Consider the following 17233-nt stretch of genomic DNA (forward strand, 5'->3'; position numbering starts at 1 on the left):
TTTCATCAATTTGCCATTGGTAGTAAATGCTGAAATCGACCCAATCAAGTTCGGTTTTCCCTGCAATAACGAGCTCAGGTGGAATCATAGATTATTGCTCTCAGTTCAGAAGGCAGGATGAACTGTCAAGGTCCATGTCACAGTACACCATCCAGGGTGAAAGAAAGCAAGGGGAGACTGGGGAATTAACTGGGGAAGCAAATTGTTTGGGACTTCGATCATCCACAATCTACACTGATCCAGGTCAATGAGAGTGCCGTGCCAGTTCTGTTTGGGAGTGGTTGCCCTGCATGTTTCACATTCTCCTGCCTCCTCCTCTCCAGCCCTTCAACCTATGTGTGTCCTGATCCCAATAACCCAGGAGTATTTTTAAAAAACAGCAGCTGAGTTAGAACAGCTTTTAATTTTCCCCCCTTAAGAACGGAAAAGATTTTACATAATTTCTTAGACAAAGTTTCCCAGTTTTTTTATGTATTATGTGTCTATGTCTATAAGACATTGGAGAAGGAATAGGCCATTTGGCCCATCAAGTCTGCTCCACCGTTTCATTGTGGCTAATTTATTTGTTGGAGTATCAGGTGATCCTGTAATTCTACCTTATTGTCGTTGGACATGTGTGGGGCGGAAAAGAAAGAAATACTTTTATTTATTTAGGACCTTTCATAATCTCAATATATCCTAAAGAAGTATGTGCCTATTTACTATTTTTTTAAAATGTAGCCTCTATTGTAATACACACTATAAGGTTTTACAAACAATTGTGGAACTTCTGTTTCGGTTGTTGATTCAGAGATAAAAATCATACAGGGCATCAAGGACAAATGACTGCCTTCTTCAAAAAAATCATGATATCTTAAATTTCTCTCAGACCTTTTGTTTATCATCTCACCAAAAGAAGCATCGCAGCATCTACTTCTCTCAGCAGTGAGCTTAGATTTCACATTCCAGTGACTGTGGAAACGTTGATTTAAACTCGTACACCACTGGCCAATAGTGACATGAAAGTTAGGAAAGAAACAGGAATTCTCCAGGGAAGGGACTCTCACCACCACCTACCGCCTGCCTTGACCAATGCACTGGTGTCAAGAGTTCTAACTTTGATACTGAACCTTAGTGTCCGTCTTCCTACGGTGGCTGCAGTTATTAATTCATTAAAAGTGAATAGTAGTTCAGCATATAGTAAACACATGGTAAGTGGAAGAAAGTGAGAGTGAGTGAGTGTGAGAGAGAGAGAGAGAGAGATTGAGGTTCAAGCAGAGTGAGAAAGACAGACATAAAGAAAGATGTCAATCACATAGTAAACATTAAAAATAGGTTACAATTACAAGTGAAATCATGTTTCTCCCTAAGTTCCAACAGTCTTGATTAATATTGCTGAAAGCCACAATTATGAACAGTGACTTCATTGAAAAGTTCTTGCTATAAAGGATCATAAGAAACTTTTTATTTCTATTTATATTTATTTGTTTTTATCTGATTAAAACTTTGTTCTCCTCTCTGTCTTTTCTTTTTCTGCCCTTCTTCATCTTTCTTATTTATCACCTTCCTTGTACCTCTATCTCCCCACAACTCCCAGTTCCAGCAACATTCCAGAGCTGGCCAGTAGCCAGGAACTAACAAATAAGGGACCAGCAGATGTGCTGATGACCACCGGAAAATGGAAAGTGGCCTTAAACCAGCACATGGAAGTTCATCGGTTATCACATGTTAACAGTTAAGATATCTAGAGCAGAAATTATTTTCTTTAGAGCTGTGCATTTCTCTGTGCATTATAACATTCCTGGGTACAGTTCCAAAAGTACAACTCACTTCGTAATAGTTTACTCTTCCTTCCTTTACAAATTTGGATAGAAATTGCTAGCTGGCTATTTCACAATCAGAGGAAATCTCGTCCCTACTCAACAGAGTCATGAGTTGAGGGGTCGGGGAGATTGGGAAGACACTATATGCCACTCATGAATATCAACCAGCTCTAAACCAGAGATTGAGCTAATTTCTCACATTTTCCACCCTAAATGAGATCAGTAAACTCAGCACAGACTGAGAATAGAACCTGGATCACTGGGGTACCCATTGGAAGAACTGACTAATGATTAGAAAGACAGCAGTGCATTTTATAAAGTGTATTTAAATTTATACCGACATCAAAAATTCAACTGAAGAGCTACCACATCAGAAGCTTTGCACTTCCTGAACCATGACCGTTAAAAGCTGCTCTTGGGATTAATCAACCAATTAGAATTAAGTTTTCTTTAAGAGAAGAAATTATTATTGCCACTGAACATCAAAGTATCTTTAGAAGCTTTGGCACTTTGAAAGACCTTTCTATAAATTAAATAACAAAATGTGGATATGTCACTTGCAATACCATAGCATTTCAATGCTTATTTTTCACAATCTTTTTAATGCATAAGTAGCATAATGTCTTGCATATTCTTTCAGCATGGAGAATGTTTGACCTTTAAAAAAAATATTGCAGCAGAGGGAATATGCTCTACCCAGCCATCAGGTGAATGGGGCAAATTTATTAGCACTTCCTGCCAGAGGAGCTAAGGAAAGAAACTGGGTTCCCTGCTAACATTTAAAGGGCCAGATACACAAACAGAGCAAGAGCAAGCAAGGTAAATTGATTTACTCATTTTAATTTGTCAACAGAAATATAAACATGTCAAATAGGTCAGAGCCCTTCTAATAAAAACCTGATTCCAGCATCCTCTTTCTCTGTCTCTCTGAATGGATTCACTTAAACCTGGCTATCATTTCAGTAAGCAGTAACGTTTCCGTGGTTTCTCTCCCAAGGGCCTCATGCAAGAGCCGAAACAAGTTCTAACAAGGTTTTTGGAACATGGAGTGCTTCAAGAATGAGCTTGATCCTATCCTTAACTGATGCCTATCCATGCATATTTTTAAGCAACTGATCATCAGCAGAGAGAACCTTGTCAGACCATCACCTTACAAAATGTGATGACAACTTATTTGGACCAATTCAACTGTTAACTCATCTACTCTCTGAAAAGAACAAGGAATAATAATGGTGGATATGGTTCAATTGATACGTTTGATTGTGGTGAATATTAATAAAGAAATGTTCCATATTTTGTATATCAAGATTCACACTTCCCTTGAGTACCCCATTCCCCAATTCCTCATAGCTTTCCCCTGCACCTTACAATATAAATTTTCTGGTAAAGGAACCTTTGGACTGATCACAGGGCTATCGTAATGCTGACAAACTAGAACAACTTTCCAACGTGTCCTTTTCCTGCAACAGTTCCATAGCTTCAGATGCCTCAGCAAAAACATTTAATTTACCATATGATTAGTTACAAAAGCAAGTTTATCTTTCCATTCCACATAACAATGCCGATGTAGTGAAGCACATTAATGTCAAAGAAGTAAAACATAACTCATGTTGCACTGAGCCAAGCAGACCAGCTGGGTAGCAAGTTTAATTCCTGGTCTGTTTTGAATTAGATGATTTAGACATTCAGACTGGGATGTTACAGTTGGTCTCGAGGCCCTGGAAAATCCACAGGTATTACCAGCACTAATCCTTGATCAGTGGCTTCCACTAGGAAAGTGTCGACATTAATTAAGAATGTGATCTTTCTTAGTTCTGCTATCTTCCCTCAAACTGGTCCCAATGTATTGATGCCCACTCTAGGATCCCAACTGTTTTTACATGTGAATTCAACCAAGCCAAGAAATGAAATCTGGATTTTCTAGTCTTTTAGCACACAGAGTTTCTACCTATTAAAATTTCAACTTTTTAAGCTTTTAATAAATGAAGATCGAGCCATAGAGTAATACAGCATGAAAACAAGCCCTTTGGCCCCAGTCAGTTGGCCAATCAAGATACCCATCTAGACTAATCCCATTTCCCTGCAATTGGCTGATATCCATCTAAACCTTTCCCATCCATGTACCTGCCCAAATGTTTTTTTTAAGTGTCGTTAATGTATCTGCCTCAAGCACTTCCCCTGAAAACTCATTCCATATAGGCACCACCTTCTGCATGAAGAAGTTGTCCCTCAGGTCCCCCACCCCCACCTTAAACCATTTAGTTTTTGATTCCCTTTTCTTGGGAAAAGTGACTATCTATCCCCCTCATCATTTTTAATTAATATGTTTAAAAGCACATACTTCAAAATAGCTTTGTTTTTGCACAGAGCTGGGATTGATGTCACAGATGATATCTAAATGAAATGTTGAATATATTTCAGTTTTTATTTACAATGTATAGAAATGATTTGGCAGCCAGTGGTGGTAGCTGCATAATAATCTCACCACTGACACCTTACACAAAAGAGGCGATTATGCTCCTTCAAAAGAACTGTTATAGGTTCTGAGAGCTGCTGTCTAAGGAAACAGAAACTTTCAGCCCCATCCCCTTGCAAAACCACAACAAAATCTGGGTTTCACATGAGTAGCCATTCCCCTAGCTATCAGCACAACTCTGTGTCGAACAGTGCTTTGACCCACTGTACCAACTAGTACTCCCAGAGAAGGAAAGGCATGTTTAAATAAATGATTCATCCCATCTGTTCTCACCACTCACTCTAGAATTCAGTGTTATTACAATGAAACCATTTGTCCCTCCCTTGGCACAAAACTGAGAAAACAATGATTTGATGAGCTTTGATTTAGAGCAACAATATTTTACCAAACATTTTCCAGACTCAAAAATCAAATCCAACACATTAATAAAAAGATTATGTTAATATTTTTCCAGTAATGGCCATTGTTAACTCATTCACTATGTACAGCTGGTATTCGATATAACTTTATGCACACTGCTCTTTTCCAATAATAGTGCCTGTACACACTCTATTCTTCTGACATACCATGAATATGGTAATGGTTCAGTAAACTAATAGCTGCATATATAACATGGTCCCTGACCTAATAATCCAGAATATGAGCACAAAATCCAGCCTTGTGTCTGTGGAATTTAACTGTAATGTTTTAATTTAGAATCATCTTTGCTTACATTCTCATAACTACTCTAATCCACAAAGCAAATCAATTGCAGTAAAACCTATATGACCCACTATTGCATTTCAAGGATGAGTCCGACTGAAGCTCCCTACCCCGGGTAGTGTGGTTGACCAGTAAGACATTACTAAGAGCCACATTAAATAAAAGGGCAAAGGATTCATCTGACACTGAATGTAGGCATTGTATAGTTGCTCCCAGTCCAGAAGACCTGGCAAAATTCTCCCCACAAACAGATGAGGACTGGTGTCTAGATCAGAGAAGTTTCCCACAGACTATCCAAACTAAAGCTTGATGTGTTCATACAGAGAATGTGCTGGACTTCACCGTCACAGCCCCTGAGTATATCCTGTCACTCTGGCAGAGCTGGCCGTCTAATGCTATGGGCGAAGTAGTAGTTCTAAGATTACTTGGCTTCAAACCCCATAGCCTCGACGTTTAGGATGTTGGATGGGGAAAGGTGGCTCACCACCATTTTCACAACGGTATTAGTGGTGGACAATTAATGATGGGAAATAGATAAGGTCCCTGATTATCACTGTCCTCTCTCAGTTAACTAATAAGTATTCCTCCCTGTTGAATGACATGGGAAGTAGCAAGAGCACGGATACTCTGGGCAGGGACTTCAATGCCAGGAATGGTTCACTTGTATCATCATTGACTAATGGACCAACGAGCTGAATTTCAGAGATGAGTTGAGAGTCACTGCCCTTGCCTTCAAGGCCCCTGACTATGACAGCAGGGCACCCTGGTAAAACTGAAGTCCACAGACATCGAAGGAGAAACATTCTGATGGTTGAACTAGAACTCGCACAAAGGAAAATTATCCCAGCATCAGGACATCACTGCAGGTGTTCACCAGGACAATATTCAAGGGCTAACATCCATCTGTGATCATCCTACCTTTACAAGGTAGGATGTAACAATGTTTGCTAATGGCTGCACCGCGTTCAAGTCCATTTGTAACTGCTCAGGAAATGAATAATGCATTCAGAAAGACTGAGATAACATTCAGGCAAATGACATTCAGGTCAATGAAATAAAAGGAAATCTGAAAGCCCACCCTTTGCATTCAATGGTATTCCCATTACCAAGTCCCTGATCATCAATGCCTTGTGGATTATTATTGACATACAACCAATTGGAGAAACTAGATACATACCGGGTGGATACCCTGTGGTGAGTGACTCAGCTCCAGAAGCTGAGAAGACTTTCCACCATCCACGAGTTGGAAGTGTGAAGGACTACACGCTACATGCCTAAACAAATGCAGTTTCAACTCAATGTAATTGAGGACAAACCATGCCCCTTGATCGACTCCCAATCCTACACCCCAAATATTCATACTGTCCACTGCTGGGAAACCTAGATTGTGATGTGTTCCAGCTACAAAATGCAATGTAGTTATTCATCAAGACTCCCAAACCTTGAACTGTACACCAAGAACAATGTAGAAGGTGCATGGGAAATCCATGGCCTGCTGTTTCCTCAAAGTTGTGCACCACCCTGACTTGGAAATATGCTGAAGGACTTTTGTTGTCAGTGAGTCTAAGTCCCTATCAAACAGCATTGTGGAAGTGCCTCCACCAGCAATGGAAGTCTCTTTCAAACAGCATTGTGGAAGTGCCTTCACCAGCAATGGAAGTCTCTATCAAACAGCATTGTGGAAGTGCCTTCACCAGCAATGGAAGTCTCTATCAAACAGCATTGTGGAAGTGCCTCCACCAGCAATGGAAGTCCCTATCAAACAGCATTGTGGAAGTACCTTCACCAGCAATGGAAGTCTCTATCAAACAGCATTGTGGAAGTGCCTCCACCAGCAATGGAAGTCTCTATCAAACAGCATTGTGGAAGTGCCTTCACCAGCAATGGAAGTCTCTATCAAACAGCATTGTGGAAGTGCCTCCACCAGCAATGGAAGTCCCTATCAAACAGCATTGTGGAAGTACCTTCACCAGCAATGGAAGTCTCTATCAAACAGCATTGTGGAAGTGCCTCCACCAGCAATGGAAGTCCCTATCAAACAGCATTGTGGAAGTGCCTCCACCAGCAGTGGAAGTCCCTATCAAACAGCATTGTGGAAGTACCTTCACCAGCAATGGAAGACCCTATCAAACAGCATTGTGGAAGTGCCTCCACCAGCAATGGAAGTCTCTATCAAACAGCATTGTGGAAGTGCCTCCACCAGCAGTGGAAGTCCCTATCAAACAGCATTGTGGAAGTACCTTCACCAGCAATGGAAGTCTCTATCAAACAGCATTGTGGAAGTGCCTCCACCAGCAATGGAAGTCCCTATCAAACAGCATTGTGGAAGTGCCTCCACCAGCAGTGGAAGTCCCTATCAAACAGCATTGTGGAAGTGCCTTCACCAGCAATGGAAGTCCCTATCAAACAGCATTGTGGAAGTACCTTCACCAGCAATGGAAGACCCTATCAAACAGCATTGTGGAAGTGCCTTCACCAGCAATGGAAGTCCCTATCAAACAGCATTGTGGAAGTGCCTTCACCAGCAATGGAAGTCCCTATCAAACAGCATTGTGGAAGTGCCTCCACCAGCAATGGAAGTCCCTATCAAACTGCATTGTGGAAGTACCTTCACCAGCAATGGAAGTCCCTATCAAACAGCATTGTAAAAGTGCCTTCACCAGCAGTGGAAGTCTCTTTCAAACAGCATTGTAGAAGTGCCTTCACCAGCAATGGAAGTCTCTTTCAAACAGCATTGTAGAAGTGCCTTCACCAGCAATGGAAGTCTCTATCAAACAGCATTGTGGAAGTGCCTTCACCAGCAGTGGAAGTCTCTATCAAACAGCATTGTGGAAGTACCTTCACCAGCAGTGGAAGTCTCTATCAAACAGCATTGTGGAATTGCCTTCACCAGCAGTGGAAGTCCCTATCAAACAGCATTGTGGAAGTGCCTTCACCAGCAGTGGAAGTCCCTATCAAACAGCATTGTGGAAGTGCCTCCACCAGCAATGGAAGTCCCTATCAAACAGCATTGTGGAAGTGCCTTCACCAGCAATGGAAGTCCCTATCAAACAGCATTGTGGAAGTGCCTTCACCAGCAATGGAAGTCTCTATCAAACAGCATTGTGGAAGTGCCTTCACCAGCAATGGAAGTCCCTATCAAACAGCATTGTGGAAGTGCCTTCACCAGCAATGGTACTGTGGTTTAGAAGGGGACTTGCCACTACTTTCTCAAGGCAAGTTAGGGATGGACTATAAATATTGGACTTGCTCAATAAATAATTAAAAAATAAACAAATAACAATAACATTGAACACTTTTCACATCCAGGCTTGAAGTGACAGCAACAGTGGCAGTGACAATCATATCTTGTACACATTCATGGTTTTGTTTAGTTTGTGCTACCTCTGAGCAATTGTGAGCCAAGTCAAGTTGTCTTGAAAAATCCCCAGTCACTTAACCACAAAACTATAAGCTGATTTGGTAGATCAAGTTAAACATTTCATTGTGCTACTTGAAGAGCAGAGGATTCTGCCTTATTATCTCCCTCAGGTAAAGTGACTATTAAATGACATGGCCTTTCTTGATCATCACTATAATGTTTGACTGCATAACAACTGCTAGATTTCAAAGTCATTTATGATTTTCCTTCATGCTCGAAAGCTTCTCGTACATGAACAAGAAGAATGTAATTATAAAAGCAAAAGTACCTTTCAATCCTGTTATGTCACGTATTAAGATAATGACTGATCTTGCATTGCAATTCCAGTCTACAGGTCCTTTGATTCTGCTACTGTTAAAAAATGATTAGAGTCAGCCTTGGGTATATTCAATTAATGAGTATTCAGAAATCGTTGATAGAATTAAAATAGTTTTCAAGCTCTGAGTGAAGAAATTTGTCCTCATCACAGCCCGAATTGGTCGACAACTTATTTTGAGACCTTGGCCCTCGGTGTGGTCCCTACAGCCCCTTAGCCTGACAAGCCACTTGCCATTTTATATCCAACATGCTGTTGTTCGCTCTCCTTCTCAGTCTTTCTTGTGACATACATCTTTCCTCATGGCTCTTTCCAAACTGCAAATATGCTACTAGCAATAGATTGATAGATAGAATGATAGATACTTTATTGATCCCAAGGGAAATTACAGTGTCACAATAGCATTTCAAGGCCACAGATTTAAATATTAGAAGAAAAGTAGAAAGAATTAAAGAATAAGTTACCACGGTCTAACGGGAGAGGGGGGGTCATTACTTTTCCGGCTATAGGTTAACTCATTATAGATCCTAGTGGCGAAGGATAAGAATAACCTCCTATATTACTCTTTGGAGCAGCGCAGTTGTCTTAGTCTATTACTAAAAGTGCTCCTCTGTTCAACCAAGGTGTCATGCAGAGGGTGAGAAACATTGTTCAGAACTGCCAGGATTTTCCATAGGGTCCTTTGTTCTACCACAGATCAGTGTGTCCAGTTTGACTCCTATGACAGAGCCAGCCTTTCTCATCAGTTTATTGAGCCTGTTGGCATCACTGTGTTAATGTCATTTTCCCAGGACACCTTCGCATAGAAGATTGTACTGGTGACAACAGACTGGTAGGACATGTGAAGGAGAGGCCTGCGTACTCCAAAGGACATCAGTCTCCCCAGGATATAGAGGCCCTTCTTGTACACAGCCTCTGTGTTGGTGCTCCACTCACATCGCTCAACCAAGTGCACCAAGTATGTGTTGTTCTTCTTCATCATTGCATTTTCATTATATTGAATTCAGGACTTTTTCACTTCAACTTATAGATGAGTATCAATTATTCACTATGCTGGATCATATATCTTATTTCAAGATTTTGAAATATTACAAGTATTTCCAAAAATGTTCTGTTGCTGGAAGGAGACAATTAAACATAAATTGAAACACATCATCATTAACATACTTAGTGTTTTACCAGCCAGTAAAAACTGGAGCCTTGGCAAAATCCAAGGACTATGATTTCAAACATTGCCATCTAAACACAGCTATAGTCACTGACACTTTAATTGCAGATGTGCCTCAATTGTAAAATTATAAGATAAATATTGGATTTGGTACAATTGTACATATTGGATCTAGCCCACATATTACATTTCCAAACAAGCAAATGTAATATCAATTTTAGCAATGCTCCTATGACCTTTGCAAATTGATTTTTCCATCTCTCCAATTGCTGAAAATGTTAACTACTTATGAGCAAAATTGAAGGGCTATTCCCATCAGTAGGCTTATTAAGTCATGACAGCTTTAACAAGCAAAGAATCTATTTACTAAGGTACACCAACTTGGCTACTATTCTTAGATTGTAATGATGAACGTGAAATTTAAATGTGTTTTTATACATTTCTTTTTCCAAACATTCAGACTCAAACCTGGAGCTACAAGTATATCTACAGTATGGTTGTGACTACTTTCTTTCTTAGCAGGGTGAAAGATTCTATTAGAGAGAAATAGGACCCTTTCTCCTGTTTAATGAAGGTCACTGCACTGACTGCATGAGGTGTTCAGTGATGTTTTCAGTGAGGTCGGAGAACAGGTTTCTTTGCTTTGTTCTTTCCATGTCCGGCACCCTGGGCCAGTATTAAACACTTTCTCTAAGTGTTGCAGAGATTGCTTTGGACTAAGTGTTCTGTTGATTGTGTCTTAGTCACAACTTCAAAGGAATGTCCCTTCTGTAATGTTTTTTCATCCTGACAGAAATCAGTCTTTGGCAGCTCTTTAGGACTGCTGAATGTTTTTTTTAGAACTGGTATACTATGTCCACAGGGAACTGAATTGACGCTGTTCAAATTTAATTCATTTAAGATACCTACAGCAAACTAGTGGGGAAAAATTATCCTTTATTTCATCATTTAGGCTAGAATTTAAGTTGGATCCCAAAAGATGATATAGCCATTATTTCGCCATTGGTTTAATTTAAATTCAAGCTCCAAACGTGCTTATGCTCTTTATTTTTACAAGTATTTGCCACTGAACAATCTTTCACCATAGCAAATGCATGTAAAGCATTTTTGCACTGTTTAGAAGAATCCCTTGTTGGATACAGTTATATATGATAGACATGCATGAAGTTAGAGTAGATAGTATAACTATAGCTAGAAATATACATTAGTTGTCGATAGGTTTAGTTAAACAAATACAATCTCCTTTTCTGAAGAAAGTAAACATCATCCTGAGAAATATGTTCAGTTTGAAAAGGTATGGCTGTTACAACAAATAAAAAAGATTTCTTTGCATTAATCAATTAACAGTGAATTATTTCACGTTCACAAATAATCTGCCCACACAATCTATTAGTTTTTGGCATTAATACACGTGGCTTAGAAGGAATCCTATCTCAAGTTATTACTTTTAATTCTGATAATATAACTGAATAATATTTTATAACTCATTTGCAAAATCAGTCTTTCCAATGATATATTAAATTGAGGCACCATCTGCCAGTTTAAGTTGGTATAAAAGATTCCATGTTAGTATTCAAATAGTAGTTCATCTGCTCTCCTATCCAATACCAGCACTACAAGAACAGGTTATGTAAGATCAACCTGTTGCTACATTATTATTTGCAATTTGGTTGATGTGTTTGCTTATACTTCAGCAATGATTACATTTCAAATATAATCGATTATGCCTGAAGCACTTGATGAAATCCTGAAGACATGAAAGTTGCCTAAGTATCCAATCATTCTTCTTTCACATACGTACCAGTTATTGCTATATTCAGTCCCCAAGCAAACAGGGATCTCCAATGCCTCCTTAAATGACAATTTGTCTTTTGTACAGTGGTGCGAGAAAGTTTGTGAACTCTGCAGAATTTTCTCTATTTATGCATAAATATGACTGAAAATGTGATCTAATCTTTACGTAAATCCTAAAAGTGGATAAACCAGAACTCAATTAAATAAATAACACAGAAATACATTATACTTGTTCATCCATTTATTGAGAAAAATGATCCAATATTAGATGGGTTTTTTTTGGAAAATGTATGTAAACTTCTGGGGTAATGCTTTCTACAAAAGCTATTTGGAGTCAAGTGTTCCATCAGTGAGAAGAGATTGGAGGTGTGGGTTCTAGAGGTGCCCTGCCCTATAAAAAAGACACATAAAGTCAGGTTACTGACAGAGCCTACTCTTCTCAAGAAAGATCTGTTTATGTGCACCATGCCTCAATCAAAACAACTTTCAGAGGACTTTAGAAGAAGAGTTGTAGAGATGCATGAAGCAGAAAAAGACTGCAAAAGCATTTCTAAAGACCTGAATGTTCATCCATTCACGGTAAGAGAAATTGTCTACAAGTGGAGGAAATTCTGTTGCTACTCTCCCTAGGAGTGGGTATCCTGCAAAGATCACCCCAAGAGCATGATGTGCAATGCTGAAGGAGGTGAAAAAGAACCCAAGAGTCACAGCAAAAGACCTTCAGAAATCTCTAGAACTTGCTAAAGTCTCTGTTCATGTTCCACTGTAAGAAAAACACGGAACAAGAACGGTGGACACCACAGAGGAAATCACTGCTCTCAAAAAAAATTGTTCCACATCTCAAGTTTGCAGAAGACCACCTGGATGTCGTACAATGCTTTGGGGACAATGATCGTTGACAGACGAGACAAAGACCTTTTTGGAGGAAGTGAACATTGCTATGTTTGCAGGAGAAAGGACATTGCACACCAGTGCCAAAACCTCATCCCAACTGTGAACATGGAGTGTTTTCAATCTGCTTAACCCCCACTCAGGATAACAAAAGTAAAGGCTTATGAAAGCTTACAATGATGAGTTTCCTTCGCTCTCCATAGACACTAAAGCATTGACATCTAAGTAATTGCTTTCTTTTGAAGTTATTTTTAAACAAGTGCAACATGTTCAATATGACTCTGGATACATCAATGCGATTAATGGTCAAGAATTCTGATCTATTGATATTTTGTGGGTTCTTCCTAACAAAGCAGACAGGCCCTTGGGTTTGCAGCTCATCTAAGATAAAAGTTTATCCAGAGGTATAACACTGTGATATTTCATCAATAACATGCTGGATTGTGTGTTTGTAGCTTGTACTGAATCTCAAAGCCAGTAACTAAGAGTTATGTATGGCACACAATGCAGAGAGAATGTAAAACTTGAGACTATTGTTCACTATGTGAGGAGGTTGGTTCTGAATTTTTAGAATCAACCTCCTCACGTAGTGAACAATAGTCTCAGGTGCCTCTTATAACATTGACAAAGTCTTGTAGTTTGGGTGAAAATTTAAGACCAAAGGAATTTGAAGACCAAGTATGTTCTGGCTTCTTCATCAATCTGTTGCATTCCTGCATGGAGAAGCCCAACAATGCACAGTAGTATTCAGTAGGGAGCAAGGCACAAGGAAATTCTTCCCTGTCACTGTAAAGCCTGCAGATGGCAAGGGCAACACTTGAGGAAATAGGGCTTTACAAGCATTGTGCAATCTACTTTAGTGCTCCGTACAAGACTGAGCAGGTCACAGCCCATGAGTCCAGTGCTGCTTGGACTGTTTATACTCTTCTTCATACTCCTACCACTCCAGGGTAACAACTTCTATGACCTAGTCCTCAGTTCTGAAACCTTTCCTAATCCCTGATAACCCCCAGTCCTCAGGCATTAGCAGCACAACTGTAATCCCTTCCCACCTTTCCAGTTTACCCAATCATTGGCCTAGTCTCCCCGCCAATCTCCCAGGGTGAGCTCCCCACAAAACTCCCAGTTGGGTCACCTCCCAAACTGATCTGTTCACTCCAGTAACCTCCAAGCATCAACTGACCTCACTAGCCACTTCCCAGCCTGATACTCGTATGAGTCTCTATGGCTGATCTCTCAACAGCCTCCAGACTCAATCTTTCCATCAACCACCTCACTAGATTCCTCCACTCACCAACCTCCATGCCTAACCCCCACAAACCTCTCCACCAATATTCCAGAATGATCCTTCCACCAATTTCCTGGTCCAACTTGATTTCCTTATAAGTCACCATCTGATCCCAACTGTTCACTACTCATTGATCCACAGCCTGAACATCACACCCCCCCCCCCCCCAACAATCCCCTACTCATTCCAGAACCACCTGGGGCCTTTTCTCTCACAGCACACTCAATCAACGCACCCTTACTGAAAATACAGTACTTGGTTCTCTTTGTGTTCTTCATAATGGCAGACTGATAATTTAGTAAATTAATTGGTAAAATGGTTTATTATAGTCACATGTTCGAGGTACAGTGAAAAACTTCTCTTGCTTACCATTCACACAGATACATGTATTCATTACAGCAGTGCATTGAGGTAGTGGAAGGTAAAAGAATAACAGAATACACAATGCAGTTACAGAGGAAGTGCAAGGCAGTGGGGTAATAAACTGCAAGGGCAGAACAAGGTAGATCGTGAGGCCAAAACTCCATCTTATTGTACAGGGAATCAGGAATCGTGCGATAGTCTTAAAACAGTGGGAAATAAGCTGTCCTTCAGCCTGGTGATGTGTGCTTTCAGGCTGCTGTATCTTCTGCCTGATGGGGGCTTGTGCAGGGGGAGAACGGAGAATATCTGGAATGAGTGGGGTCTCTGATTATGCTGGCTGATTTACTGAGGTAGTGAGAAGCTTAAATAGAATCCACGGCTTCTGTGATGTGCTGAGCTGTTTCCACAACTCTCTGCAGTTTCTCGCAGTCACAGGCAAAGCATTTGCCATACCAAGCCACAATGTATCTGGTAAGGATGCTTTCGATGATGCATTGTTAAAAACTGGTGAGGGTCAAAGACGGCACATCTAATTTCTTTAGCCTCCTGAGAAATTAGAGGGGCTGGTGAACTTTCTTGGCAGTTACAGACAAAGTGCAATGCAGGTAGACAATAAGGTGTAAGGTCGTAACGAGGTAGATTGTCCAAAGTTTTGACGTTCCACAAAACCATTCAACTTGTGCACAATACCTGGGCCTTTGACTTTTCCAGCACAAGATCATCAAATATTTGCTGTTCCTCCGCACATCAAAAGCAAGCTTAAAGTACCAAAAGCAAATTTTTGAGCAACGTTTTCAACTTGACTGTAGGATTAAGACCAGGAAAGTTGTAAACTGAAACAAATGGACCAATAGATGGTTTCACGTTCTCCCCACAAAGATCCCAAAGATTCTGGGAAGGTTTCCTGAGCATAACTGGACCCCTTTTCCCACACCCGATGATAAAATTATTCATGAAATATATACTGCAAATACAGTAGTGAACAATATACAGCAACAGTAACTACAGTAAACTGCTCTCTGCAGAATGAAATGCCACAGAGGATGTTTGCAAATGCGGTTTAAAATAATGAATACCATAAGTTACTCATGGGTCAGCCACACTAATAAAACAGTCCATAAGTCAACAGTGGGTTAACCACATTAACTGATTAATATACAAATGGTTTGTAGACTAATGAAGTTACCAGTAAATTATCAATGAGTTGAGCATTGGAAAAGTTTCAGTACTATCGTCACACTGGAAATAGTTCATAAAATATTCATTATTACCATTTATTTTCCTGTAATTTCATTAGTTTAACCTGACTGAACATATTAAAAGTACTGTCCAAAAAATTCAAACGGGTTCTTCCTGCATCTCAATTTACCCGTAACTTGCTGTTGATAGAGAACTGTAGCAGTTTAGCTTCTTAAAACTGACACTCTACATCATTTATATTAAAAAGAATATTTCATGGGATATATAAATATATAAAGGATAAAGATTCATGCTACATCAAACCCTAACTTAATTCCTTATCTAAAAAACTACCTTAACCCTTGATCTTCTTGAAAGTTTACCTCTGTGGCTGGGAATTATCTTTTCAAACCAACCTTTTCTGTCTCTGATTTTCCAAACATTTCACTTCCACGTTCTTTTTGTTTCCTCTCGTCTCCGTTACTCTGTTGAGGAGTCATGATGCTGCCTCGATCCTTAACTGCACATGTTTCTTGCTTCCCATGTCCAACGGGAGGAATGATTTGTGCAGTGTATTTGCTCTCGCAGTCTGCATAAATCCCCTGATAATGATCTGACTGGACTTGCTGTTTGATCTCTGAATGAGAGTTGCACAGTTTTTCTTTCCTCTGAGCTGGGGCAGAGTCCTATTCTGATCCATGGGCTGTTCCTCCTCACTGACTAAATAAGGGCATCCTCATCTAGCTGTGCCTCATTTACTGTAACCCTTTAGTGCTGAAGGCACAGCAGTCTGCATTAACAGTACAGAAGCTACTTTTAAACAGGGAGACTCTGACGAGAGGTTCCTTTTGATTTTCAGTATTAACAATCTTACCCCATTGTATTTTAACACTGAAATGAATTAATAAATTAAATCAGATCCCAGTTGTTAATACATTCTGATCACAGTGCTAGAATACAAAAGTGTTAAACTTTCGAAGCATGGTCTCTGTTGTCTTAGTAGCTCCCAGCTCTATGCTTAGTGAGTTGCTTGCAAAAGGCGTAACAGAAAGATTCCATGGTGAAAAATCAAACTATTGCTTTTGCTATCAGTACAAGGTTGACAAAATGAAGGCATTAGTTGTGTCAGGATTAGGCTGCCGTGCTTTGTCCTCCATGGACAAACAGCCTATTGACACTTTCACTATTGACTCTATCCTATGGCCAAAGCCAAGACTCTGGCTGGCTGGTATCAGTCAGCTGGTTTATCTGCCGATGCACACACCAGTCCCACTTTCTTGAATTTTAAACTGCTCCTCTGAGTGAGCAATGGGCAGCAGGGGCAGCCAGCAAAAGAGAGAGCAGGAAGCGAATTAATTGTGCTTTAAACATAGCTTCTGGTGCTCCCGTTCCAGATCTGAATCATAACCACCCATCAGAGTAAACAATCTACAGGTCGAAAGAAGACTGGTGGCAATGAGTTCTAAACTGCTGAGTAGAATGAATATTTGAACATTCTGCATTTTTGTGGAAGCTGTTATATTATAGAAAACAGGAGTGTATTTATATTGTGCCTTGCATGATATCACTGAGATAGTGCAAGAATTGCAAGACTCACTATGCATGCAGCAAGTTCCTCAAAACATCAATCAGATAAAGGCCAGATTATGTTTGTCAGATGTTGCTTGTGGGATAGTTACTGCGCTAGGCCAACTCAGATCCGCCAGGCTGCCTGGAAGTCCTGACTGCCCAGGTGTAATATTCTGAATATTGAAGGTGGGCCATGCTAAGCTTCTGTACCTGTGAGATATCCTGCAGAGACAAGAGGGGAGGGTCTCAGACCCTGCAGCTTCC

The 17233-nt window shown here is 40.1% G+C and overlaps 1 protein-coding gene across 4 annotated transcripts in view; it reads right to left on the reverse strand.

Moving 5' to 3' along the window:
- arhgap20b (Rho GTPase activating protein 20b) overlaps positions 1 to 16529 on the reverse strand; it is a 104740-nt gene extending 88211 nt beyond the window's left edge. For 3 of the 4 annotated variants that reach the window (XM_073058062.1, XM_073058060.1, XM_073058059.1), the window contains exon 1: positions 15817 to 16529. Coding sequence is in view for 2 of the 4 variants with exons in the window: in XM_073058060.1 (XP_072914161.1) it covers positions 15817 to 15900 (84 nt within the window). In the remaining 2 variants the exon portion in view is untranslated. Of the gene's footprint in view, positions 1 to 15783 lie in introns of all 4 variants that reach the window. The other variant, XM_073058061.1, reaches the window with a different exon arrangement.
- Positions 16530 to 17233: the final 704 nt, after the last annotated feature.

The sequence above is a fragment of the Hemitrygon akajei genome, chromosome 10, assembly GCF_048418815.1.
Source record: "Hemitrygon akajei chromosome 10, sHemAka1.3, whole genome shotgun sequence".
Taxonomy (NCBI): domain Eukaryota; kingdom Metazoa; phylum Chordata; class Chondrichthyes; order Myliobatiformes; family Dasyatidae; genus Hemitrygon; species Hemitrygon akajei.